This window comes from Orbicella faveolata, unplaced genomic scaffold (genome assembly GCF_042242905.1).
Source record: "Orbicella faveolata isolate gen_17 unplaced genomic scaffold, um_ofav_v1 contig_46, whole genome shotgun sequence".
Lineage (NCBI taxonomy): Eukaryota > Metazoa > Cnidaria > Anthozoa > Scleractinia > Merulinidae > Orbicella > Orbicella faveolata.
In genome coordinates this window covers 2,482,076-2,509,013 of record NW_028301576.1, presented here as the reverse complement: position 1 = coordinate 2,509,013, position 26,938 = coordinate 2,482,076, and the positions used below count along the sequence as shown (strand labels likewise).

The window sequence follows — 26,938 nt, the reverse complement described above, 5'->3', positions numbered from 1 at the left end:
TTTTAGCAGAGAAAATCAGTTACCTTTTCCAAGGATTCCCAGAGCAAGTTCGCCCGATCTTTCTCCAAAAGGGAAAAGTGGCGCACTTGGTTGTTGGCGATATGGTCATGTAATTGCCCTCTTCTTAGCGCTTGACCACATCCTTTGACTTGGCAGATCGTCATCACGGCATCGCAAGTCATGGTGTGAGAAGGTATCAGACAACTTCAGGAAAGAAACAGAAGTATGTTGCTCTATCAATTATTGGAGCTTAGAATGCTTCGAGGTAACTGTAAAACTCGTAATCGAGTACCATTTGCGCTACGCAAATTATTTTTGGCCTGCATAATATATTACGTTTTACCATTTTCTATTATTTTTTGGGTATCCTTTAAAATTAACATTCTAACGCGCGACAGTTTCAGTAACACTCCAACTAGCGCGAGACAAGACGGGGACAAAAGCGCGCGCACGAAGCGTGAGAACGAGCGCCAAGCGCGAGGTGTACTGCAGGCTATACTCCAACAAACTATATATGAGTAAAAAAATTAATAAATGACCTTTTTGACAGAAATATAATCCTGGATATAATGCTAGGAATTATCAGGAGCCGGTACCGAATGACGCGGAAAGAGCACCTTTTCGATCACATGCGTGAGCGGTAGCGAGCAAAGCGATCAGGCAGGAATGAGTCTGGTGAAGAGGCACCCAAACAGTTACTGTCTCGCCTCGCGGCTTCCTCTCTAGATTTCGCGCTGCGTAAATGCTAAAACATGGAATTATCTAAATCCACCTACAACCACCTACTGAACTGAAAAGTCCACTAGAATTTTGCTTTTTACGTAGTGTCAATGTTTCTCCATCTGGAAATTATGTTGTTATGTTGTTATTGTTAAGTTGTTTCCATGGGTGTCTCGTCTCATGTAGACTACAATGCAGTCGTGTTTTCTTTCCTGTTCGGAAGGCGCGAAGCGCCGTGACTGTAGTCCTCGCGTGTGAAGCGCGCGAGGCTCACACGGGCATGTGAGGCGAAAAAACGACTGTCGGCTTTTCATACAACGAATTCGTTCTGACCGGTGGTTCGAATGATGTCACTAAGGTGTCAAAAATTCCTTGACACCTTCACTGAATGATTCGATACTTTCGAGAGTGTCTAAACTTTGTAATTTTTAAATCTCAAGAAACAGTAAATAAACTGTCTGCATTCGCGCACCGAATCTCTGCAATTTTCATTCCAAACGTTGTCAAAACTCGTTCAATGTTATTTGCTCTTGTGCGGACAAATGACAATAATTGTTCCACTGAAGGACCTGAAGCTGCATGTGGTGAGGTGGAAGCTAAGCTTATATCAACTTATTTTAAAACTGTTTTGATTCCTTTGTTGTACGCTCGCTCCGCATCCCGATTTGAGGCAATTTCAGATGGTTTAATTAAAGCCTTGCTTCGTTTTCGCAGCAGTGAAATTCACACCTTTAGCAAAGGGCCAAAGGTTATATTACGTAACCTCATCAAGATTTCTGCGTCCCGTTGACCTCATGGATAGTTCAACGATAATCTAACAGAAAGCAAAACAAAAAACAAAAAAAAAACAGAAACATTTTCAAACAGGATTGAAACTCCCTGTTTGGTAATACTGATGGTTTTCTGACTTTTGTTTTACGCCCGGATTTACGCCGCGAGAGCGAAAAACAATATTCGGAAATCTGCTCCACTGGGGTGAGAGCTATGAAACAAGCGCGATTCCAGATTGCGCGAGACAGTAAGGGAAAATCATAAAACAAAATAGTAGGATAATATACCATGAAAAAAAAAATGAGCACTGTATTGCCCTTATTACACATCTTTCCCTGGAGAAAGTCATGTCATGAAATTGTTTGCGATTTGAGACCAAGTCATCAACATGTAAGTGAGAATGAAAAGTTGCAGACTGATAGCTCGTTTTAGTAAAAACAATGAAAATGATGAATTACGCTTAGTACTCAACGTACCTCTTAACCATTTCACCGCACTTTAAGGGACAAGCAATTTCCCTAAGTGCGCACTCGGAGTCCTTATGAACAGCCTGTTCTCTTCTCTGTAGCTTCTCGCCGCATTCGCAATCGATTTCCACCATAGGACACACTTGGACGTGGTTTCCCTGATCGATGCGTCTTAATGTTTCGCGACAAAGATCGCACGTAACATCTGTTGAAGTACAGCTTTCCACATGTCTCAGTGCAGCGTCCAGTGGGAACTTTTCCGAGCAGGCGCTGCATTCCCCCTCTTTTGTACTGAGCACGTTCAACGCGAAATGGTTCTTACAGAAAGTACGGACGGGCTGTCGACACAACTGACAGAGCACAGGGCCGCTCGCCTCTTGTATAATTTTTTTTACGCAGCATCCACAAAATGTGTGCCCACAGGGTGTTGCGATTTGCGCATCGATTATTGGGTTATAACTGCAATATAAATCAGAAGGGCCACATTGTGAAATCTTCAAACTGGTAGAAATGGACAAAGAAAAGAAATTATGTTACGACATTATAGCAATGGTATGTTTTCCTACCAAACATTACAAAGCAATTCCTGTGGAAGATCTTCGCTAAACCGTACATAATCGAACACTTGCTTGGATGGCGTGGTAAAGCTCATCATGGCCCATCCTGTCTCCGACAACTTGTGTGCGACTGACTTGTGTGTAGCCTGCGAAGGCTGTCTTCGGCGGAGACAAGCGACAGCCGGAAATAGGTCTACGTTTGCAGGCTAATGACGTTGCACGAGCCGATCTCGGTTCCAGTCGCCTGCGCCAAAAAATGAATCAAAATTTAAACCACGGGTCCTTTGGATGGAACGCACTAGAGAAGGGATTTATGAAATAATTTACAAGTATATTGGTGACATGTCAATGGGCCAAAAGCCCCGACAAAGACTATAGCTTCCTACAGAGATTCTCTTTGGGCTCGTCACAAATTTCTCCATCTCACTCCCTGAGAAAAAAGGAATGGGAATCAAAGAGCCCCTCCCAGGGGTTTTAGGGAACAAGAGAACTGGGACAGTTATTTTTTGGGAACAGGGGATATTTTCAAATTATTTTCAGGGAACAAGGGAACTCTTGAGTAGATTGTTGGGAACAAGGGAACACCGATCTACTTTCAATAAAATATTCTTTTTAACTTTCCGAGCCCCTAAAATATAAAATATCTTACGTTCTTGAGTGTCAGGCGAAATTATTTTCGAGCTGATTATTGTTACGAGCTCGTGAGAATGTTTGTTTCAACATTCACGGGCGCAGTCTATGTCGCACAGCTGCATTTCAACTTCATCAGCGTAAAGGGTCTTCTATACAGTTAAGTTCTACGCTTCTTTATGGGATACTGTCATTGAACAATGTGGTCTGTGTGTCTGCACACGACGATAATGGAGGGATATACAAACTTACCTTTAACTGATCATGACAAAAGGTGGCTCGGCTGAGAAGATAGTGAGTAATGGTGGTTTACTCTGCAACAACGCACACAGTTTAACCACCTTCAATGACAACTCCTTTGAATTAAGTGACACTGGAGACTCGTATATCAAGGCTTATAAACCTACAGCAGAGCAATGTTCTGTTGTAGTTGGCAATAGAAAAGACATAAGAGATGGAAGTAAAGCCCAGTTTTCCCAGCCAATAGGTATCTGCTTTGATTATGACACTCTCAGTTTACCGTCGACACCTCAACAGGTACCCTCCGCATGACAAGCAGGGTCACTAGTTTGGAAGACTATTGGAAGCATTTGCATCTGTTTGGAGAGACATTTGGACTTCACACAAAGACTAGCACCTCGGTCATAGTGGAAATCCCCCAGGCAATCGAGAGGCTACAGCAAGTTTACTCCTTTGACAAAAATTGTGTTGATGCAGTTATGATCCTTATTGGTACCACAGCTGTGACACAAGGCCCTCAACGAACAACTGTTTCGTCTGTTGTCATGGAAGATGAAAGAAGGATCCTGAAGTCTCTGCGTGACATCAAGGACCTGCTTAATCATTTTACTCCAAGCCTTACCACCAAATTTTGCATCAAAAGTCTTCTAACGCTTGTGCCCCTACAGCTTGAATTCGATTACAGATTAAACAGGGCAATCAAAGAACGGTTTAAGAGGCAAAGTTTTACACCATTTGCTTACTTCACAGCTCCCAAGTCCAGGTTTTCACCACCACATATTACAATGATTTACCCAAGTTATGCCCTCCAAAGGCACACAAACTATCTGAAAAGCAGGTGAAATGAGGAACTGGAGAGCAATGTATGGTCAGAGTGTCCTCCAGAAAACAGTGCGAAAAATGACAACAAAGGACAATCCAGAAACTCTGCCCATAAATTTGTATGCAGCTGACTCTCTGACTGTACAGCCCCTAGATTTCATAGTGCTGAGAGGAGCAGCAGCAGTTCCAGTGCTGCATAGGGACACAACAGAGACTTTTTACAAACTAAGGCAGATTGTCGGTGTTAATTAAAGCTGATTCCATCAATACTCGTCAATTGTTCATAATGGCTTGTCTGCAAGAGAATGTGAGTGTTGGCATGAAAAGGGTGAAAGGTAAAGTGTTTATACAAGATCCTTTCAATCCAATGCTTTTCACGGAAGATGCATAGAGATATGTCGATGTGAGCAACATTGTTTGTGCCCTAACCTGCTATAACTACCGTAAAGATGCCTTAGAGGTTGAAGAAGATGATCTTATCCTTCTCCTTGATGCGCCTCACCACACCAATGAAGTCGTCACTGTTACAGAAGGAAGGGATTTTTTTCTCAAAGGATTAGTTTAATTGAGATTCGATGGATTTAGGAAATTGAAATTTGAAGTGAATAATTTGCAGATTTACGCTGAACACTTCTATTGGCCAACCCGAGGCTCTTTTTGGGAGGATCATCTGTCCAGAGGCGATCCCCGCCCATTTTTCATTTATCTCGACAATTACCTTATAACATTAATTCAATTTCCAATATGGCGGTAATATAAAAGTAACATTTTTTGCGCTTGAGGCGTTATCATTTACCTAAGCAAATAGGCACAAAACAATATTTCGTTACACTTTAGCTCATACACCATGATAAACAAAAATTTGTATGCGTGATTAATGGAATAAATGGAATAAATGGCAATTGCCGCTGAGCAAAGTGAAAATATTCCTGAAAAAGTACACAATCATCAAATTCTTATTTTAGTATTTCTTTTCTAGTGATATAATTGTACCTGTAAATTAGCCGGTGAACTACGGCAGTGTACCGCCATAGCTATATCTTCACATTATACAGGAGTACACGTTCCTCAGATCTGCATTATAAACTAGCTTTGTATAGACCGCCGTTTCTCAGATAAGATAGCTGATTCGGGGAAATTAACTCAATTAGGGATTAGCCCAGAACAACTCGCTAGGCTGTGGGAACGAAACTTGTCACGGGGTGCAATTTACTTTACTGGATCTGCAACACCTGGAATACGGACACTTCTGGAACATGATCTCCACGGGTTTACTCTTCTTTTCAGATCCCGAGATAAGTGAATTGCAACCCGTGACAAGTTTCTTCCCCAGAACCTGAGCTAATTCCCAGCCCCCGACTCAACTGCCTAAGTTTCCAGGCAGGGTCTCTCTAAAATCATCTCCCTCATTAATTGACAACAGAAGCCGTAGTTAACTTGATTAACCCAATCCATAGATCCCTCGGAAAAACTTCATTAAGAACAAGCCTCTTAAGATTTATGATTTTCGTGACCTGATTCAGGATGGACGTGCATCAGTGGAACAGGGGATATGGTTATTTCTCAATCATTTCGAGCTTTCGAGTTCTTAAAATTTTGGTAAATCTCAGCCTCAACGTTCTTATAAAAAAGGTTCTTATAAAAAAAAGAGTGTACTCTAAAAGGGCGAGTGGAATAATTGGTTTATTCTTGAAAACCGCCCAATACATTAAAAGAAACCAAGATTGTATATAAATAACAAGCCTATCCCCCAAACTGTCGTTAACACAGAGTTCCATCCATGGCAGAAAAACCTACTGCAGACCGACCAAGTGTAAGTTGCTATTCGGATTGTAAGCCTGCGTTTAGATCCCGGAAACACGTGGATTAAGATAAATGACGCTTGGACGAATATGTGTGTTTAAATATCCGATCTAAAATGTATTAAAGATAATACAGAAAATTTTCAATGTGTTCATCACTTACTAATTAGGGGTTAAGCGACGAAATTTTCTTTTTGAAAGAGAAGTGGTTAGCTTATAATTTCACCTTGTCGTAGCAGTACACTTGCAGGCAGACAGGTCATGGGGACTAGAAAATTCACGGCTTAAACCAGGCCGGGATATTGTTTTCTATAAATCAAATTTTCCAATTATATTGTAAATCAGTAGTATGTAAATTACAGTGAATGATGACTGTAAGAGTCATCCTCTCTCATAACTTGAAGTTTTGCTATGTACGGAAAGACCAGAGCTTCAATTTGGTCATCACAAGTGTGTGGTCATGTTGACCAAGCGCAGAAACTGTTTTTCTTGTTGCATTTAGATGTAATGGTGTCTGGCTCCACAATTCCAAGGAAACTTGATTTTTAATCAGTTTGTTTGCTCAGTTGCGGTTGCAAGTGCCACTATAGACACCTTTGTAAAGATGGCAACTTTTCATGTAAATACAACGGGTTTCAAGTATTATATATTTAACGGAGATTATGCGTGATTTAGATTGTTGAAATTGATAACACACAAGTTCATCAGCTAAATTGCTTTACGCGATTTGCATCGCTTCCGAAAACCCTTACCCTATTTACGACCTGACCGTTAATTCGATGCCTTATTTATGAGCGGCTCGCGCACTCGCTTAAACATGATTTATGAAGAGCTTTTGAGGATGGTCCTATCCACAATGATGAAAAATTAGCTTCCACTGGAAGAAAAGAAAAATACCCAGTTTAGACTAAAATGCTAAAACGAATGCTATTTGAGACTAAATGACCAAAACGTTAACGGATGAAACCACACATACCTATACGTGTAGTCTCTGGGCTATTTTTCCAGTTTGAAAGCCACTAATTAACAATTATCCTGCGAAATCGCGCGGAATATCGCCTGATACTTAGCCGACGAGGCCGTAGCAATTTTATCCGGGCAGGAAAAAAACTCTTTTATTTACAGTTTTTTTGCTTGTTGCGGCGTACAAAATTACGTATATCGCAGGATATCTGTTATCTACGGATGACAGATATTGGGAGAATCATGACCATATTTGGACAGTTTTCCATTTTTTTGAATAATAATATAGGATAAACGCAAAGACAAAACATGGCTGCCCTTTACTTTGGTAATTCATAGCCTATCTACAACATTGCGCCCTCAGTTAGAGAGGGTGTAGGACTGGCAAGACGAAATAAATAAGCTAAGTTAGGCATTTCTTGCTCACAAAAAGACATCTACAAGTGGTCATATTGACTGTTTCAAAAAAAAAAAAAATAGTATAAAATATTATTCGATGTATTCTTTGGCGTTCGCAGATATATGGGATGTTCAGGTACGCCCATTCTGTGTTAAGAGGTCGAGGCTCTTTCTCACGGCCCTGGGAGTGCTTAGTTTTGTGTACAGTGCTTTCAGGATACCCGTTAAGACGGAGGACGCCCTATCTCCAGCACCAAATTATGACTATTGCACAACGCTGTTTAAAAATCACGTGTAACATCTGAACAATGACAAATCCTCCGTGAAGAAACACATTTCAAAGTGCCAAAACAAAGTTCACAAAGACATCGAAATCAAGACCATCGTACCAGATGACACTCGCTCATTAGATCATATCATCCATTTTAATTCATATTTGTACCTTATTAATATTCTCATGGATTTTTTTAACGATTTTATATCATTATACAGTAGTGTAAGGCCACAATTGAACTTTTGCCACTTTCCTTTGAAATGCTACTGAAAGACAACTTCCAACGATTATACAAATTTCCTTCTTTAACCATTTTACAGTAGTCACTTATATTACTTTTAGCCCCCACCCCTCTTCCTTCTTCCTCAACACTATCCGTTTCTATGATTGACTTTCATTTCCTACTCACTAAAAACGGCTAATCATTCTTGATTAAAGTTCCTCTCAAAAGGGCATGGAAGCGAGCCAGAACCTCAAGACCACGCGCAACCGCACCACTTGCTCGATCAATTAAATTATGGCATGGGCCACCGATAAAACGAAAAAAACTGGTGAATTCAAGCAATTCAAGTTGAAACGAGACTGACAGCCAAATGAACAAGTATCGTTGAGCACACATTTACCAAACATACAGTGAGCCGGGTACGCTCTAACACAATCTTATCTCATTAAAAAATGTTCCTTCCTCAGGGTGTTATTAATCCTCAGCATTTACACATTTGGTGTTTTTTGGATCAGCAGTCTAAAGTTGATAATATCGTGGAATGATTAGAATCAAATTAGTGAACACAGAATTTAGTCCCCTCCATTGCCTCCACATTTCTTCATTCAGAAAATCTTGAAGGTCCAACTGACGGATGCCCCTCTCCCGTTTAATGTGGTACTTCAGTTGACTCCATGCCGATTCCACCTCTTGCGTGTGAATGCCTGTGAGAGGATCCACAAAATGATTTTGGTGAACAACACCCCTATGCAAAGAAACGTTAGGTACGTGAAGCGGCAAGTTCCTATAGGCAGCCCAGTCATCTGAGTGAACCTCTGACCTCGGAAGAAGAACCCTTTGCAATATTTGAGTTAATGTCGCTCTATCTCGCCGTGGAACCACCTGGAAATAACCGCGGCATGGGTTATACTCTGTTGAGATAACTCCAAAAACCCATACGTCGTCCCTTGGTCTTCGCCCTCGTTGATACTACAAGGAAACAATTAATACTCAAGATTATACGTGGGAAGTAGCACTTCTTTTGTCAACTTCACTGGGCATTACTGTAATGCTTAAAATTATTTATTAAATGATTAAAGGTTTAACTGGAAATACTGGTTTCAGTTGTGTTAAGGTTACATATGTAGCATGTACAAGACCCTGACTTACCTTGGATTTATGTTTAAACTGGCTTTCGTCGCATTTTACAACGTACACTCTACCCCCGAATGGAATAACGGGTCTATCTTGTAGATCTCTTCCACAATAATGCCGAAGTAATGCGTAGATGTTCCCGACAGTATTCTTCGACAGAGTGAGCATATTTGCAACAGTCGTACGTAGCTCACGAACGCTCCAGAAATACATACACAAGAGAATTTTTCCCAACGGGACTCTTGACAGCTCTCCAAAGAAACTTCCAGTTCGGAGAGATTTCTTACGTCGGCAGGTAGAGCACCTCCTATGTGAAAAAGAAGCAACACATGCATTTTAAAAATAAATGTCTGTTCTTTCAGGCCCTGATTACAACCATGGTGCTAGGGTACCTTAGGACTCCCGCCTTCCTTTTTCTCCTTTGGGGGAGGGTAGCTAGGGTAACCTTAGCTGCGCACCAGGTAGCCTGCGTAGCAGACGTTTTCAAAAAACGCACAACATTATTTTGTGCCATAAAAAGCAAGGTGACAATTCGCAATTCAAGATTATTTCAGTTTGGCTTTGGATAGAACATTGTCAAAATTTTCTTCGTAAAGTTTGTCGATCGTCACTGTCGCATTGGAGAATTGTTGATAGTTTTCAGTCAAATTTATGCCAAACTAAGGACAATTAATTGTTTTGGCATCGTGACATCTTTGAAGTAATTCAGAGCTCTTTGAGTTTTAATGCCGTAGCATGCAAGTGGTCAGGAGGTGGTCATTTATGATGGCGTTACTTTCGAGTAATAATTTAACTTTTATTTCCGGAAGAGCGTTACAATCAGAGTGGGACTCCCATCTCGATTACTAGTTTACTCTATGACACCCTCAAAAATAATCACGAATCGGGGATTGATGTATCATCAAAAAGTCTCACCCGAATTCACAAAGCGAGGAGGAGACTCCCTGTTGTAAGCTCGATTAACAGCCGCTGTTCGGGAAAGGAGCCCGCGCTCCTCCCCCGAAGGTACGTGTGCGGCCCGCTTCCGAAAACCCTTACCCATTTATGACCAAAATCTGCGATTTTCCATACCTTATTTATTTTTGACCTGACCAAAAATTTGATACCCTATTTATGATCTGACTCTTACGTAATTAGGGAAATGGCTTTATCTATCATGCGTAGCAGGCGTTAAACGGGGTAGAGGGCAAAGCGCAGATGGGAGAAGAAGGGCGTGATGAAGAAGTAGCTTCTTCTAAAAAAAACCGAATTGAAAACTAGAGTGCAAAAATCGATACCCTACTTATTAGCAAAATGGCGGCAAAATGGCTAAAATCGATACCCAATTTACGACCAAAACGGCTGAAAAACCGTACCCTTTGGGGCCGCACATACCTATATAGCCCATGTAAGGAAGTAGCCCCCACCCCCGGGGCTTTAGTACTGCAATTTTTTAAATAGAATACTAACCATAGATACCCATCCACGTGATCTTCATTCCTCTCAGTCAACTCCATTGCTCGATTGCATGGCCTGCATCTTAGTGGATTGGCCAGCAAATTGTGACCCTGCAACCATCGAATCAACTCTAAAATAGGACCGTTTGAAAGGGTCGTAATATCAATGAGGTTCATTGTTTGCCCAGTGCTGCGATATTGACAGTCTCGACGAATGGTCTCTAACACGGTACTTCCTGTAAAATCTCCAAATATGGTAATGATTCCAAACAACTTTGCACTGAAACATGAGTACCGTGGACCACGCGGCACATCGTATTGTCTTCCTTCGAATCGTTTAGTGTGGTGTACGCAGAAATTCCATAAGAATGTCGGACAAAGGTGGTCGAAAACCAAGAGCCAGGAATCTCTCCAGAACTTTTATACTTCTGAGATCAGATGATTCGAATAGTCGCGTTCCTAGATCAGCAACGCTTAAGACACTCGAGGCAAGTGGACGAATAAAGGAGATTGAATTTAGCAATAATGCGACATCGCAGCACATCACTGAGTTGGTCATGAATGCCTTTGGTCAACTTAACCAATCAAACATTTCCAGGTACTAGAACTGAAGCTATAACATAAATATCACTTTTGGTCTTTACAACAAAGACTTAATCCTGAGATTTGTGTTGTATTGTTATCAATATCTTCTTTTTTAGGCTTGTCTTGTATAAGACTGTTGGAAACACATCCGTTTTAAGCCGGGCTGGTAGAGCTGGAAACATCTGCGGAGACACGCTCAAGTGTATTTATAAATCTCGCGCAAAGGTGTTCCTTCGCTTAGAGGACGGTAAGAACATCTAAATCGTAAGCGACGTAACATTGAGCATAAGAACTCGGTATCCTGTTCGGCTGTTAATGTAGCTGTCAAATCACACTTTTATTTTACAAGGTAGCATTATTGGTGATCATATTTGAACGCAGCTAAACGCTTTGACGAACGAGCCATCGATAAGATAATTGGTGTATCTTTGTGATTCAATGAAATGGAAATAAATGGCCTTTATTCTTTAAAGCGCTTCTGAAATATGTAACTGGAATATATATGTTAAGGTGGCTCCCTGTAGTTTTACGATCGCACGCGCGCTGGGGACGAAAGTTCAAGCAATCTGCGCGCGCTCGAAGGGAAACGTCAGTGTTTTTCTATATTTTATTACGTCAACATGAGCACAAAAAGCAAAACTGACAGTGAAATTTCTCGAGGTTCCTTCGGTGAAATTCCGTAAAATTTGGCAGACTGTTAATAAATATGTTACTTTAGTCGGAACTCGTTTTCCAGGGAAATCTATTAGTCCATTTTTTTAGCAGCGGTAAAAGACGTAAATCTGAAAAAATCTAAAAAACTGCCTTTACAAACCCTACTTTTTTCGTGTTTAAAATTTGTGTCCTTCTGGGTGCGATGTGCTGTGAAAATTTTTGAAGATTTCACCGAAGGAAATTTAAGAAAATCGCAAATAAAGCCTTAAAAATGGCAAAAAACACATTGATTTGGGCATTTATAATTTAAGACTTAAACCCAAAATTTTAACATAGACGGTACTAAAACACTATTTAATCATTGCTTATTACATTTGGCAAGTTTGAGAGGACTGGGTGAAAAACACAAATGCAAAAACAGCATTCAAAACATAACGCTTGCGCGCGCAACGCCATAAATGATTACCCTATGGAGCCACCTTAAGTGGTACGGCGCGCAAGAAAACCCACGCGTGACGCGTCGATTCATGAGTTATACATCGAGTTACGCGTGATCTGTGTGACCATTTGATCTTATGCATGTAAAGCAATTGGATTTCATTTTTTTCACAGAAAGTGGAGATGGTGCAGGGCCAAGTAATCAAGAAGCCGGCCAAAGTCAAGCTGAAGGTTCGTTGGAGTTGTTTATTCTATTTCTAAACACTAATTTGAGCATCAACTTAAACAGTTGTCTATGAAGTATTTGCTGACCAATTTTAAGTGATATACATATATACTTACATAGTTTTTAAATTCTTGATGCACAGGAGGAAATGCAGCAACTCAACAAATTGAGATTGAGGATGATGATTCCAGTACTGCCCTAGCTCCACAATTCGGTATGGTGCTTTTATTTGTCCTGTTGGTCATACTAGTCATATTGATGTGGTTGTTTGAGTGATGGTCAGTGCATTGCGTTTCTTTGTTGTGTGACAGACAAATGGCATTCAGTACGTGAGAAGTCATGTTGATGGTTTTTTAGTGATAATCATGAAGCATTGCATCTAGAACCCAGACAGCTTTCACCCATACAAAAAGGTTGTGTGTGCTACGACTGCCTTCCGGAACAAAAACATCGTGTCATGACAGAACCCAATCAGATGCCGTGTCCAAATTCGAAAGAATTGGAGCAATTTATTACAGGCAAATAACAAGTCTTAAAACTTCCATACAAGTCAACTGTTACATTGTACTTGTGTGTATCTTAATTGATAGTTGTGTTGCAATTACGAGATAAGGTTTTTAATTATATATTTACCTCACTCTTCAGATGATGACAGTGACGATGATTTAGGGACGCCAGTCTTCTCGTCCACTCCCACCCTAGTGCCCAAATGTACAGGTAAATCTTCTATCGTGATAACATGTCTACTTATAAGCTCAAGTTGTAATATTTGGAAAAGGTAAGTCTGATGTATAGGCATTTAATATATTAAGACTTCAGATCTTAAGCGTTACCATTTGTGAGAATGAGAAGTGCTTCATTTCGGAAGCCTCATGCCAGGACAGAGAGGATAAGTTAGGGAGAGAGTATTGATTACAGCTGTAGTTGCAAGTTATTCAGTTATGGGCAATGATTTTTTTCAACTTTCTTTTCAAAGATTTTATACAAAGGAAGGTGGAAAAGATTGTGGAGACATTTTATAGTAAGTCAAGATATAGTAAACAAGCACTATGACAGCTGAATGTATTAATGTTCTTGATATTCTTGACTTAATAATAATTTATTATTCTGGCATCAGCATTTGAAAGATAGATTTGAGAAAAAATTAAATGGGTACTCAATTGTATAGTGTTGGTCACAAAATAATTCCTATGTTAGAGTAAAAAGAAATAAATCAGCACCTTTCATATTTTGGGGTTTGATTTGTAGATTCAATCACTATCAGTGGTGCAGTGACAAAGGATGTTAATCAGAGTGCTGATCAGGCAACAGAAGGTAAATGTTGATGATCCTGACCAGTACTGTTAAGAAAAATATAACTTAAGTTAATTGATGTTTCATTAAAGACTGTGATGATATCAATATTGTGCCACAATCACACATAATTACAAGTGTCAAGAGACAACATGTATAATTACTCTGGTCACTAGTATAAATAAGTAATTAAGCCGTCATTCCTAAAAAATATCTCACGATCAGGCACTAAAGAAAATTATTATATGACCACCTCTGTAAGCGGGCAAGATGAACCGAATATCATGCTGTGATTAGCTTTGTCACGGTCATAAACACGCAAAAAAAAAAAAAAAGAACTTGGTCAATATCCAGTCATCTATCTCAACCTCCTGTTGGTCAATAACCCATATTTATCATCAAGGCTTCGGTCTGGGAAAAATTTTGAGGAGCCCAAAGTTACGTAATATTGATTAAATCACGATCAAGTGCCCATCATTAATACGCTCATCAATGAAAAAGCTTTTTTTTTAAAAAATGCAGATAGACCAAGGAACTCACCAGAATTACAGCAAAGTACCGTCTTAACATTTTTAAACCTGTCTGTGGTTACAGTTACACAATGTGAAAATTTATGTTCAAAGATTAATGCACTTTAAATGACAATCCAATTACAATACACAGTACTGATTTAAATAATCACATTGATTTCCATTTTTAGTTGGAACTGTAGAAGAGGAGTGCAATCATCTGATAGGTGCTGAAGCAAGTGAGTTGATAAGTGCAATTTTTATCATCAATTTACAAGTCACTTTAAGTTAGGTTTTAAATTTTTGCAGTGAACCCAGGTGATGGCTCAGGTGAATCATGGTATTGCATCCTAACCCCTTTGCTGGCACTGCACTACACAAACATCTATTAAATAGAAAACTGGCCTAACAATTCTTCTGCACTCTAACAACAATGAGAGTCCTAGTACTAAACTGTGGTTTTGCACTCAGTGCATATTTGTCTCATTATTACAACTATACATACATTTCCTCAGATGAATCAGCAGGACCTGCATATGATGTGCAGCTCTTGACAAAGTTGATGGAAGCGTATAAAGTACCACAAAGGCTCCAGTTTCTCTGCCTTAATGCTCAGGAAGTAAGTGATAGCAAATTCACGTTATGATAATTATAGATTTGTCAAACAAGAACCTGAGGTATCGACTGTGAATGCATGTTCATGACACACCAAACTTTTTTGCTAATAGCACATAAGTGCATTAGTACACAAATTTTGAAAGTGAATATGAAGATCTAGAGGGTTTCATCTCGGACGGGGCTGCACCCCCTGCATCTCCCTCTAAATCTGCCTTAGAAGAATAAGCATGTGAAGTTTGCTTGGGCCTGAGTGGTACTCAAAAAAAGAACTATCTTATTTTATCCCATTAAGTTGTGATGACTGTTTGATTATGATTATTTAGAAGTATTTGCGGCAGGGCAGATTGCTTTAAGTGTGTACATATTTTATGCAAAGTAGGCCCAAGCGAGGGAGTGTAAACTAAATATCTGTCAAAAAGTTGTGTTATGATGTTATTAAGCTTAATTAGTGTTATAAAGTAAAAATCCCGGATTTAAAAAATACATGTATAAGAGTACAAATCCCCAAAACACGTAGAGGTATATGCGGGATATAATAATTTAACAGCAGAGTTTCTTATAATTTCTCAGATGAGGAGGCAGAGCCATGAAGATTGCACTCCACTAGTGCTTCTTTGATATATCCCAAGTGCAAAGGCCATTAGCATTATTAGGTGGGTATTAAAGATTTTTTTTAGGAATACAACATGTAGTACAACTAATGCAGCTATTTTCTTCATTTTCTTGATAAAAGACACTGTGTTTTCGTTATGACAGCTTGTCGTATCTTCTTGTTCACATGGTCATGCATGTTTTACACTGTAGTATTTAACCATTTTCCTTTTGTTGTGAACAATACCGTATAGGAGCCTCATTAACTATTACTTTTTTTACCTTTTTGGTTCAGATCATTAATGACGACAATAGATCTTTTGCCACAGCTGGCCAATTGCTATGTACATGTAGCTTTGAAAGGGAGCCAGTTTGACGAGGAAGGTAACTAATTTGTGGTATGCTACAATTACATATGTTACAGGGCTCAAAATAATTTTTGAATGGTGGCCAGTGGTGTTAATTATAATTTGAAAGTGAGGTACCTGACCAGTCAAAATGACTGCCATACCAAAATTTTGTCTGGACAAATATTCATTTTGGCCAGACACTGTCCATTGACTGGCTGTTATGAGCAAGGCTGATGTTGCTTTAAACTAATTCTTTGTATTATTTGATACTACCTTACAACACTTGCAAAAAGGTGATGTGTCCTTTGATTGCTATATTGTAGCATGTGGAAAGCAGGGAATCTTCAACAGTGGAAGTGACATCCAGGTGCACATAATGCATCCAACAGCATCGGCAGCTAGGATGGTTGTAGGAAACATTTTGACAGGTGATCATAATGCAATACTACCTTGCTTGTGTATGTGTGTGTGTGTGTCAAATGTTAATTTGAGATAAGAGGTTATGTCACGAGTGGCCCTCTTTTAGCCTTGTTTAAAAAGTGCAAATTGTAAATTTCTTGAGAAAGAAACTACCAAAGCAGAAGAGATGAAAAGAACCCCCTTAGTAAAAACATTATGCAGTGGTTCCTGAGGTTTGAGAAGAAATGATATGTACATGTAGGTTGTGAATGGGAAGTAATCACATGCTTAGACATGCTAATGGAAGTGTTATATTTAAAATTCCCATTGAAGGAGAGGAAGACAACTTCCTTGTTCAATTGAGCGATTCAATCCAGGATGCTCAGGAAGCTGCCGAGGCTATCAAAGCAAACAGGTAAGACTAGTATTATTAGTTAGGTTTCCTGTATTGAATGCTATTTTGGCTTAATGAATGTAGAAGTAATACTTTTGTCACTTTTTATTAGAAGGAAGGTAGAGTTAAGTACTGTTATTATAAATGAATTGAGGAACGCCTGTTAAGTTTTCTGCTTCTACACTGTATCTCCTCCACTATAATAAAATATTCTCCATTCTCTCCAGTAGTAATTGTTAAGCGAGTAGGGAACATGATTTATTCTTTTTGTGATGTATTCTTACATACATTTTAATCATGCAAAATGAATCTTAAACAGCAAAAGTCAAAAGTATGACTTATTGCTTGTGGAACATTAGTGTCATTGGTGTATTAAACAGTAATCATTCATGATTACATAGTGCATGAGAGTCTTTTGAAAGAAATTTGTTCTAGATGACACTTTTCCAATCTAATCTGCCAAATGCAAGAACTGTCACAATTTCTGTTATTACAACATTTTAATTGTAATCAATATTAATACAAACTGGTAAATTATTACAGGGAACTTTTACAGCAAAACAGAGTAATACGGAGGCGACAAGAGGCGGAATTATTACTATCGGTAAGTTTCAATTGAAAACGCTGATCGTGCTCAATTTTTAACCAAATTTGAAAATATTCAATGGTACAGACATGGGTAGAAATTTGAGGGAAATTGACATCGAAAAGGGATGAAACAGGTTTGAAAGTTCTGCCGAACATTTTCAGGAACAGGAAGACCAAAGAAAACATGCAGAAGAAACCCAAGAAAGTCAAAATGAAACAGTTGCTGATGATGACGAGGTAAGTGTTATTCCTTACAGTTAAAGTGTACCCCTCAAGAATACATAAATGAATTCATTACTTGAATATTGAACCCACTAGCCTTTTCAAGACTGCAATCTTGTAATTTTTTCACTATTGCACTCGCTATAGTCATTTCAAGATTCAATGATATCAAATTCATTTTTTTAGTTAATTATAAAACCCATTATATGTACATGTATATTCGGGTAAAGTAGCACTGACAGTAATCAATTCATCATTGCATTCTCGAAACGTCTAGTGCATTCAAAATTTGAATAATCGATTCATTAAATAAAATGTAATATTGAGGGGTATGCCTCAATTGCTTGTACTGCAATATTTAATTTAATCATACCAATGCAGAACGTATTTCGAGCCACATTTCCTACCATTTGCATAATCCACAGGCACTAACCACAGGTAAGCAAGTTAGGTAAAAAGTTAACCTGTTGATTATTATTGTAGCTAAAAACTCATGAAATTATTTGTTTTAACTCCTTCCAGGTTCGACGCAAAAGGTTGTTAGCTTTAGATGCCCAGGTACAAATTATACTCTAGTAATTATCATAGATTAAAGAGACTCTGTTCGAGCGTGGGAAGGTAAAGCAAAACTTCCCTGTTCTAACAGCGTTTTGTGCATGAGCTGCTAGATGACATGACATTGGGCTCCTTCCAGCAGGGGCGGACACAAATAAATTGGTCACTAAGCATGTGAACATGTATGGGTTAAAGTAATATCAGTTACGACCAGTCAGTACAAAATACGCAGTGATTAAAGCGTGATTTTAAGAGGTTTAAACAAGGGACAGAAGAAAGAAATCTATTTTGGCGACAAAGCCAAAAACTGATGCATGTATTTCATCATGCAAAATAGTCGTAGCCTCAAAGAGACCTTTGATTTGAATTTCAATTGTATTTCTAACACCTGAACAGTTAAGCTAAAGTAATCGGTCAAACACTAAGATTTGTTATCAACTTCAAAGGATTGTTACTGAAGTTTCAAAATACATCATGGTAAAGGTAAAGACACTCAAGGATGTAAGACATTTTATTTGTTTGTTTTAGGTTGGCACTTCGAAACGCCCCCGGGAAGAGAGTTCTGTGGCCGATGATAGTGGAACAGTAAGGAAGTTGTTTGGAATCCAATACGTTTTTCATTGTTTGGGCTAAAATAATTTTATGATTGTTTACATCATCATCTACCCACTTTCCCCTTCCCTTCACAGTTAAAAAATAGATGAACCTAATCACCTTAAATCGATGCAGGGGGCACCATCGTTCATTCGTCCATAACAGAGGCAAGAAAAGTAACTTAAATTTCTAACTTGCCCAATTGCCAAGGACCTAGGCAAGTAATCTGCAATCTAATTTTAAAAAAAAGGAAACTAAGACTTGCCCAGGGCAAGCAAAATTTGAGTGCTGCTTGTCAGAATGGCAAACTGGAAAAAAAGGTTTTTCTCGAGTCCTGAGTTTCTTCACTTTCTGATACTTAATGGTACTCTTAACTGGGCTTTATCATCACTGAAAATTAAAAGTAAATACATTCTTCTTTGATTTTATTTTCAGGTTACATTCAGGATATAACTTAGCTGTATCATTGATAAATCAGTGAGAAAATGCTGGTTAAATATTAAATAAATGAACAAATAAAAATAAAAAAAATAGAACTTTTAGCATTTCACCACTGAATGAAAAGAATCTTTTTGACCTTTTTGAAACTACTTTATTACTACACAATTACCTTAGTTACCTTAGTTATCAATGATATGTAGATGATTAATGGGTCAATATTTTTACCAAAATGCGAATCCATGTAGGAGTTTAAGACAGTCGATTTAGTTTTGTTACAAGTATTGCATTAAGAAACTTTTAAAGTTGTATGAAGTTGATAGTTTAACAGGTTGGCCATTGCAATCATTGCATCTGTATTTCAAAAACATCGAATCATTGCTGTGTAAATCGGCGAAAGAATAAACTTGTAATCATTGATATATATGTTGTTTATTGCTGAGTTAAATAAACAGTTTCACCTCCTGTTACACGCTTTGCTGATACACCACCATATTGACTTAGTTTAACACAAACGGAGTGCCTGAATTACAAAATGACCCACTATTAGAAGTCAATTTTTTATTTCGGGCGAGGACAGGTGGTGGGGGGAGGTGAGGGAGAAAGGAAGCATACGTTTGTGATTGAACCCGCCAGTCAGATTTAACTGAGTCAGATCTTCAACTACACCGATTGACTTCAGAACACTTGCCTGAATCAGATCTTTAAGAGCCATTTTTAGTTGCTATGCCGGATGCCTTCCACAACTTTAAAGAGTCCTAGCGGTGCTGATATAGAACAAGTTTAGTCCTTTTAGTCCTCTTAAAGTGCGAACTTTTATTACTCTTAAAGTTCGAAATTAAAGGACTCTTAAAGTTCGAAATTTAAGGCCTCTAAAAGTTCGAACTTTTAGGACTGTTAAAGTTCGAACTTTAAGGCCTCTAAAAGTTCGAACTTTTAGCACTCTTAAAGTTCGAACTTTAAGGACTCTAAAAGTTCAAACTTTTAGGACTGTTAAAGTTCGAACTTGAAGGCCTCTTAAAGTTCGAACTTTTAGGACTGTTAAAGTTCGAACTTTAAGGCCTCTTAAAGTTCGAACTTTTAGCACTCTTAAAGTTCGAACTTTAAGGACTCTAAAAGTTCGAACTTTAAGGACTGTTAAAGTTCGAACTTTAAGGACTCTAAAAGTTCGAACTTTAAGGACTGTTAAAGTTCGAACTTTTAGGACTCTAAAAATTCGAACTTTTAGGACTCTTAAAGTTCGAACTTTAAGGACTCTAAAAGTTCGAACTTTAAGGACTGTTAAAATTCGAACTTTAAGGACTCTTAAAGTTCGAACCTCTAAGACATTTAAGAATCTTGAAAAATTTTAAGAATTATTAGGGAAGTTGGAACTTTTAGGACAACAGAACTGTATAGGGGGTCCTGACAGTAATTGTAACAGTTTAAATTGTTGTAGTTACATAGGGGACTTTTAAGTAATTTAAATAAGTTTTTTACGTAAGGGACTTTGCCCAGCTGCTGATATTGATCCGTTTTCCGTTTCTTAATAACTATGTTCCTCATTGGTGAGCAAGCCTAAGTTGGTCAAAAGTAAGCTGCACGGAAGCCAGTCCCGTCTACTTTTTCAGTGTTGAAATTAAGTGAGGCTATATTTCGGCCAGCAAGCTCGAAAACGAGCGTTCAGTTATTTTTCCCCTGGCGAATTCAGTGAAAACCAAGGTCATCACTGTTGAGTTGTGATGACAATAAAATCACAGAGCTACGGGCTGAAACTACAACAAAACTTTTAATGTGCAGTTGGGGTTTTGCTCTACAACAACTGCTGCGCCACGAGGCGCCAAGGTACACGTGACTGGCTAATCACATGACTATCGTCACGCGTGTCACGCCACAATCACGATTTAGTTTAAGAGTCCCTGGGACTGGGAAATATCGCCCAAGTTCTTGAAATCAAGTCTAAGTTAGTCAAAATCAAGCTGCGCGTAAGCCAGTCTAGGCTACTTTTTCAGTGTTGAAATTAAGTGAGGCTATATTTCGGCCAGCAAGCTCGAAACCAAGCGTTCAATTATTTTTCCCCTGGCGAATTAACTGAAAACCAAGTTCATCACGATTTAGTTTAGAGTCCCTGAGACTGGGAAATATCGTCCACGTTTCTAGAACTCAAGCCGAAGTTGGTCACAATCAAGCTGCGCGTCAGCCGGGCTTGGCTACTTTTTCAGTGTTGAAATTATGTGGGGCTATATTTCGGCCAGCAAGCTCGAAACCGAGCGTTCAATTATGTTTGCCCTAGCGATTTCACTGAAAACCAAGGTCATCACGATTTAGTTTAAATTCCCTGGGACTGCGATATACTGTCCAAGTTCTTGGAAATCAAGTCTGAGGTGTCAATATCAAGCTGCGCGTAAGGCGGTTTCGGCTACTTTGTCAGTGTTGAAATTAAGTGGGGCTATATTTCGGCCAACAAACTCGAAACCGACGTTCAATTATTTTTCCCCTGGCGATTTCACTGAAAACCAAGGTCATCACGATTTATTTTAGAGTCCCTGGGACTAGGAAATATGGTCCAAGTTCTAGGAAATGAAGCCTAAGTTGGTCAAAATCAAGCTGCGCGTAAGCCGGTCTGGGCTACTTTTTCAGTGTTGAAATTTAGTGGGGTATATTTCGGCCAGCAAGCTCGAAACCGAGCGTTCAATTATTTTTCCCCTTGCGATTTCACTGAAATCTAAGGTCATCACGATTTAGTTTAGAAAATTTCTCTAAATGCTAGGTGGAAGAAATAATTGAAATAAAATGGCTTACGTTATGTTTGCATTGCGTTTTTGGAGGTGGTTTAGAGCCATTTAGGCGAGTTTTACTTTCTGGGGGTTTGCTTCCCCTAAAGAGAAACGAAACTTAGGAGGGCGACCCACTGGCCAGACGGCCCGCACTCAAAGCGCCGTAAATTCCACAAAAATGTTTTAATCTCGTCAAAATTGCCTCATGGCAGCCGTCGTTAACTCTTCTTCCCATTCGCTTTTTCCCGAGGTTTCAACTAAGTTTACCTTAACCACCCGAGAATCGCTGGTTTTCCAGCTCTTGCTTTCCATTTTTGCTCCGCCTCGATGCGTAACCGATTATCTTGGCCACACGATTTGAATTTCGTCACGGGGTATTTTTTGATGCGGTTGGAGACAACTTTGTCACGATGGCCCGGTCGCTAAGCTAGAAATGCAAAAAAAAAAAAAAAAAAAAAACCTAAAACTGTGGGCCCGAAAATTATATCACGCACAAAATATATCACACCTTGCCGAAATTTACCGCCTGTTTCCTAGACGCATTACCGCGGAGTTTGTCGTTCCTATCTGTATATCCGTAGGTGTGTTCCTACGAAATGTAAACTCTTGTACGAGTTAGGTATATATACAGGCGCTTCGGTTGTATTGTTAAACTCGCTGACGAAGTGTGCGTTAGTTACAGGAAACGCATAGGAGAAATAAAGCAGTTTTACAACTACAGTTCGCGGAGTGCTGCTCACTAGTTAAGTTTTTATTAAATTGTTCTAGTCTTCGAGTCTTCATAACATGATGCGCTAAACATATCTCTTGTCTGGTTTATTGGTTCACCGCTACGGCACATACTGTATGAGGTACAAGAACTGGCAAACCTTCACTACATGAGCTGCATTGCTCCGATGGATTTCCTCATTCTCGATATTTGAGCCACTCTACCTTGTAAACTTCTCGTCGTCTTGCCCTACAAATTTTTCTTCTCGCCTGAAGACGAAAACGTAATCTGCTTTACGCGACTCAGCGCCGTTAGATCGACTGCGAATAGGTTACGAATAAGATCCGAAACGACTCTGCTCGCAGGGTAGCTGCGAAAGATCTTCTGAGAAATCGAGTTTTTTTTTATTATGAAATACAAACGCACAACATGCGTGCAAACCATCGGAGGGGGTCTTATAACCGGAATTTTCCGGCATTTCCTTAATCTTCTTTCTTGCCCTCCCAACTTCACCCGTACATCGATTATTCACAATAGAACATGAAACCGTTGTCAAGTATCTTGTTCATCATGCGTTTTTAACTTCCGGTGGATTCATATGCCATCTAGAATAGTGTAAAAAGGTTTCAGTCACTAAAGGAGATGACTGTAGGGTTAAGGTGCGCGTCTGAATTGCAGTTGTTGTCAAAAAAAAGAAAAAAAAAAATCGGTTTCCTAATAATTTTAAAATAACAAATCCAAACAAAGACAGAGTCAATTGGTAGCATCATTGCTACTTTAATTTATCTTTATCATAATCTAATATGTTATATAGCACTAAGTATGCTTTTAAACATCTATCAAATTTTCATATTGTACATTTAAGGTTACAGTATACCTTCGGGTCGGCAATTTTCTTCAAATTTGGATTTTTGGGTCAAAATAGTGGTCGAAGAATAATCTCTAATTTCTGAAAAAAAATTTGAAAAAGGCTAAATATTAGCGGAGAAATGGCGGTTTTACGTTTTCACCGAAGTAAAAGTTTACCTCTTGATTGACAGCCCTATGGCGCGTATGCAATCAACCGAGACGATTTTCGCGGGAATTACCTATATGGATGTCACGAATTGACTACTCAGTTGATCAGCATTGTTGTTCTGACTACCCAGCATTTTTGATATTAGGCGTGTCTCTATTAAGTTATAAGTAAACATAGACCACGTTTAAGCCATGGACCGGTTCGAAAAAGCGAAAACAGCGAAGAACGAATGAAAATACATCAATGAGTGAAGAAGCGAAAGTTCGCCACGCGGATGAAGCTATAGTTATCGTATAGAGATTCGCGCGTAAATTTCACCAGGAGGTTAACGGTAGTAAAGTTTCCCTGCACTGATTGGCTTGGTTATCTGAGAACCCAGTTGAAGGCGTTTGTGGGCGGAGTTTGTTTGCGAAGCAGAAAATTTTTCTTAGCGCTGTTTTCTCGAATAAATTTTTTCACTTGAAGCAGACATTTTAAAGAGTTATAACTCAAAGGGAATTTGTTCAATTGCTCTTAAATTTGGACAGTGGCTACTTTAACATATAAACTACAAAAGAGTGTCTGGGAATTGTTAATTTCGAAATACTTTTTCTTCGAGAGCGATTTTTGTACGATCACTCCACATTTTTTAATCCTATTTCGAAAATGTTCTGTAACTTTTTACTGCAATCGAATATGCCAAAACGCAGACACGTTTTTTAAGCGCTTTGGGCCCTGAAACCGAGGAAAAAATTAAATTGGCGAAAAACGAAATTCGCTTTGACTTGTAGCTTTCGAAAGGTGATTCGGGCGCTCACATTTAGTGGTCGTGAAAAATTCGACAATTCATTTTCTTTCCAAATTCTTGGTATAGTTTGATAGCCAGCTCCATAAGCTTTAATTTGATATAGGGTTTAGGTATCTACAGCTTAAACTGCACGCGCTACATCGCTTGCGCGCGAGACACCCCTGAAGGTATACTGTAACCTTAAAATGTATTATACCATCATTCAACCCAGGACCCTTTTCCCTTCGAAAGTGGAAGGACAGACAAATACCTTGTGTTGGCCGGTACGTTCTGCTATGTCATTGGTCCCTTGATAATATAAACCAAATGAAGCAATTCAGCAAGAATAAATTTCGCTGGAGAAAATGTCGGCGACGTCAACCACCAAAAAGATTTCTGCTCAAACTTCTTTGAGGAAATTGGATTTGTTTTAGTTTATTTCTTGTTTGTTTGTTTTTGTTTGTTTGCATTTCACTATTTTTTTTCCATGGCTTTTCCCGCCCTTCCGAAACTTTAAAAGGAAAAGGCGGCCCCGGGACAAGTTTGAAGTGTTCTATTTCCTAACGGGAAACTCCCTTGAAATAAAGCGCCTCTTTACGTTCTAATATGCATAAGCTTGTTATTTACATAAAGGATAAAGGTTAATCCGAGTAACGGCATTGTGACTAATTATATATAGGTAGCACATGCAAGGAAAATTAGCGATATTACATTTCGGTATTATTCTATACCATCTTCAGACTCAATTATACAAGGTTCATCGCCTGATAGATTTACTAACTAATTGAACCAAATCGTTCTCTACCAAGTCATGTAGACTATTTACTAACTGACACGTTGAGTGCTAGAAAATCGCAATATCATAATCGCACTCAAGATGGTGTAACATGACTATAAATTAAATCGTCAATTAACTTAACATCAGTTTTAGTCACCTACTCTGAAACTTAAGATATAGACAATAAAACACCAGATATACTTTTCTTCCTGAAGCACAGCGTTTTGTTTATTTCCTTTAATCTACAATGAAATCGCGATTTCTCGAACCCTCATTTTCTGAAGCCTCCCGATAACTAGAACCAAAAGTCGTTTCCCACTCCTCATCCGCACAGTCTACCTTTACCTCCGATTTCTCCAACAGTCCGATTTTTCGCTCTAAGTTTTGTTTCCATTGGAGATACGAAAAATCGGTAGGTCAGACCTTCTCGCGACGATAATTCTTTTGTTTTCTCATCGTGCTCGTTCATCTATAGAATGAGGGTTAATATCATGTTTGAAAACAACAAAGCTGGACACAGAAACTGGAATAGCTTTTTATAGTATCTGCATTACATGTCACGAAGAGGAACTGCAACTTGTCTTTGTTGCTGAGGTTGTTTGCGGAAGAGAGCAAGTAAAGCTGATATATATTCTGGCATGCGGATAGTGTATAATATGGGATTTACAAGAGAGTTTGCATAAAGTAAAACCGACACTGCATGTACTAACTGAAAGCGCACTGAAGGGGTTAGTGACGACCATACTTTTAAGTTACTGATAAAAATGACATAAAGCCATATAACGAATGGCAGGTACAACAGAAGAGATACAACAGTCACAATTAACAATGTCACGGTCAGTTTTCTTTCTCTACTGGCTGCACCATGGTGTTGAGGCTGCGCTCCACAACGGACTTTAATAACAATGGACGTGTAAGAAACACAAATGATCAAAAGGCAAATTGAAATAAATCTAAAATATAAGTAAAGATTGTAATATGATTCATCAAACTGTGCGAGAAGTATATAAGCTATTGTTACCAACCCAGATGAAACCCAAACAGCGGCAATTATTAATTGATAAACCCACTTTTTTAGCACAGATGCCTAAAAGGGAAGAACGTTGCGTGCAACCGTTCTAAAGCGATGATGGCGATATTTATTAACGAACCAAAGACGAATAACCTTATTAGTACTATTATAAAATAAACTGTCCAAACTTCAAATGAATGCCACTTCCACAGATTACAGTCTACCCCAGACAAATAGACCAGATCATAAACAGCAACTCCTACAACCAACATAGCTATAACTGCCAAATTTATCACCAGGTACATGCTACGCTTGCGGAGATTACGGTTTCTTATAAACACAACTATCGTACAGAGGTTGAGTGTTACTATAGCAACACTCTCGGCTAAGCCTACAGTCATCCAGGGTATACAGTCAGATAAAGACAGCATCTCAAAGCTCTGTCCTTTTCGTATTACTGTTAGAAGTAATTACTCGTCTGCCTGTGGAAAGAAATGAATTATTAGTGCCAGGTTCTTTTTCTGCTTGTGAAAGACATGCAATTACCAGGGAAGAAAAGCTTGCATAAATGTGCAGATTTTATTTTCGAGAGCATGTGCTGTAATTCCTAGGCTTTCGAGGTGTTGAAAAGCAGTTTTTAATATGTTGCTTTCAATAATTAGGTCTGTTCTAGTTTTTAATATGTTTGTTGATATGTTTGTTTTCAATAATTTGATGTAAGCTCTAAATACCGAAAGCGTATGCTTAAATTTCGGGGTCTTAAAGGAAGGAAATTTGGTTCTTATATATTTACAAGATTTCACTCCACAAAAATGTAGAAGTTGTGTAAAGATTAAATCAAGTTTGCTATTTCTTTGAATCAAAAAGAAAGCTTACTTCAACTTTAACAGGTTACAAAATTTACTGACAATAGGAGATTGTCAGGTGTAGTTGAAAGAAATCTTTGCTATTGTAAACCAAATAAAGCGGTTATTACACAGCTCAGAGACCAGTATAGCACCCTATTC

At 38.8% G+C, this 26,938-nt stretch overlaps 3 protein-coding genes and 1 pseudogene across 4 annotated transcripts; 2 read left to right on the top strand and 2 right to left on the bottom strand.

The window, feature by feature from the left end:
* Positions 1 to 8,260: 8,260 nt before the first annotated feature.
* Positions 8,261 to 10,690, bottom strand: LOC110046218 (uncharacterized). Its single transcript, XM_089278566.1, has 3 exons — positions 10,452 to 10,690; positions 9,018 to 9,309; positions 8,261 to 8,837 (listed from the first exon to the last, which is right to left on the bottom strand). The coding sequence occupies exons 1-3, from the start codon at positions 10,613 to 10,615 to the stop codon at positions 8,388 to 8,390; spliced, it is 906 nt and encodes a 301-aa protein (XP_089134692.1). The 5' UTR covers positions 10,616 to 10,690; the 3' UTR covers positions 8,261 to 8,387.
* Positions 10,691 to 12,090: 1,400 nt separating this feature from the next.
* LOC149097946 (uncharacterized) lies at positions 12,091 to 13,972 on the top strand. The gene is made up of 5 exons (XM_089278205.1): positions 12,091 to 12,346; positions 12,484 to 12,555; positions 12,987 to 13,058; positions 13,318 to 13,362; positions 13,590 to 13,972. The coding sequence occupies exons 1-5, from the start codon at positions 12,253 to 12,255 to the stop codon at positions 13,664 to 13,666; spliced, it is 360 nt and encodes a 119-aa protein (XP_089134331.1). The 5' UTR covers positions 12,091 to 12,252; the 3' UTR covers positions 13,667 to 13,972.
* A 1,359-nt stretch (positions 13,973 to 15,331) lies between these two features.
* LOC149097945 (uncharacterized) lies at positions 15,332 to 19,314 on the top strand. 2 transcript variants are annotated; one of them, XM_089278204.1, is made up of 9 exons: positions 15,332 to 15,414; positions 15,648 to 15,736; positions 16,026 to 16,130; positions 16,435 to 16,516; positions 17,039 to 17,099; positions 17,246 to 17,320; positions 17,828 to 17,863; positions 18,389 to 18,445; positions 18,890 to 19,314. In XM_089278204.1, exons 2-9 carry the CDS (start codon positions 15,655 to 15,657, stop codon positions 18,905 to 18,907), a joined length of 516 nt encoding a protein of 171 aa, XP_089134330.1. In that variant the 5' UTR covers positions 15,332 to 15,414; positions 15,648 to 15,654; the 3' UTR covers positions 18,908 to 19,314. The 2 variants fall into 2 exon arrangements, with proteins under 2 accessions (XP_089134330.1, XP_089134329.1); XM_089278203.1 differs by having other exon boundaries at positions 18,389 to 19,314.
* A 6,060-nt stretch (positions 19,315 to 25,374) lies between these two features.
* On the bottom strand, positions 25,375 to 26,590 carry LOC149097944 (uncharacterized; annotated as a pseudogene).
* Positions 26,591 to 26,938: the final 348 nt, after the last annotated feature.

Excerpts from the sequence above, each read along its gene's own strand:
- LOC149097946 (XM_089278205.1), top strand. The coding sequence starts at position 12,253 with ATGCATGTAAAGCAATTGGATTTCATTTTTTTCACAGAAAGTGGAGAT. Across the intron at positions 13,059-13,317 it reads CCTAGTGCCCAAATGTACAG|ATTTTATACAAAGGAAGGTG; the intron begins GTAAATCTTCTA and ends TTCTTTTCAAAG. Across the intron at positions 13,363-13,589 it reads GATTGTGGAGACATTTTATA|ATTCAATCACTATCAGTGGT; the intron begins GTAAGTCAAGAT and ends TTTGATTTGTAG.
- LOC149097945 (XM_089278203.1), top strand. The coding sequence starts at position 15,655 with ATGACGACAATAGATCTTTTGCCACAGCTGGCCAATTGCTATGTACAT. Across the intron at positions 15,737-16,025 it reads GAGCCAGTTTGACGAGGAAG|CATGTGGAAAGCAGGGAATC; the intron begins GTAACTAATTTG and ends GCTATATTGTAG. Across the intron at positions 17,100-17,245 it reads AGGCGGAATTATTACTATCG|GAACAGGAAGACCAAAGAAA; the intron begins GTAAGTTTCAAT and ends GAACATTTTCAG.
- LOC110046218 (XM_089278566.1), bottom strand. The coding sequence starts at position 10,615 with ATGAACCTCATTGATATTACGACCCTTTCAAACGGTCCTATTTTAGAG. Across the intron at positions 9,310-10,451 it reads CACGTGGATGGGTATCTATG|GAGGTGCTCTACCTGCCGAC; the intron begins GTTAGTATTCTA and ends TTTTTCACATAG. Across the intron at positions 8,838-9,017 it reads AGTTTAAACATAAATCCAAG|TATCAACGAGGGCGAAGACC; the intron begins GTAAGTCAGGGT and ends GTTTCCTTGTAG.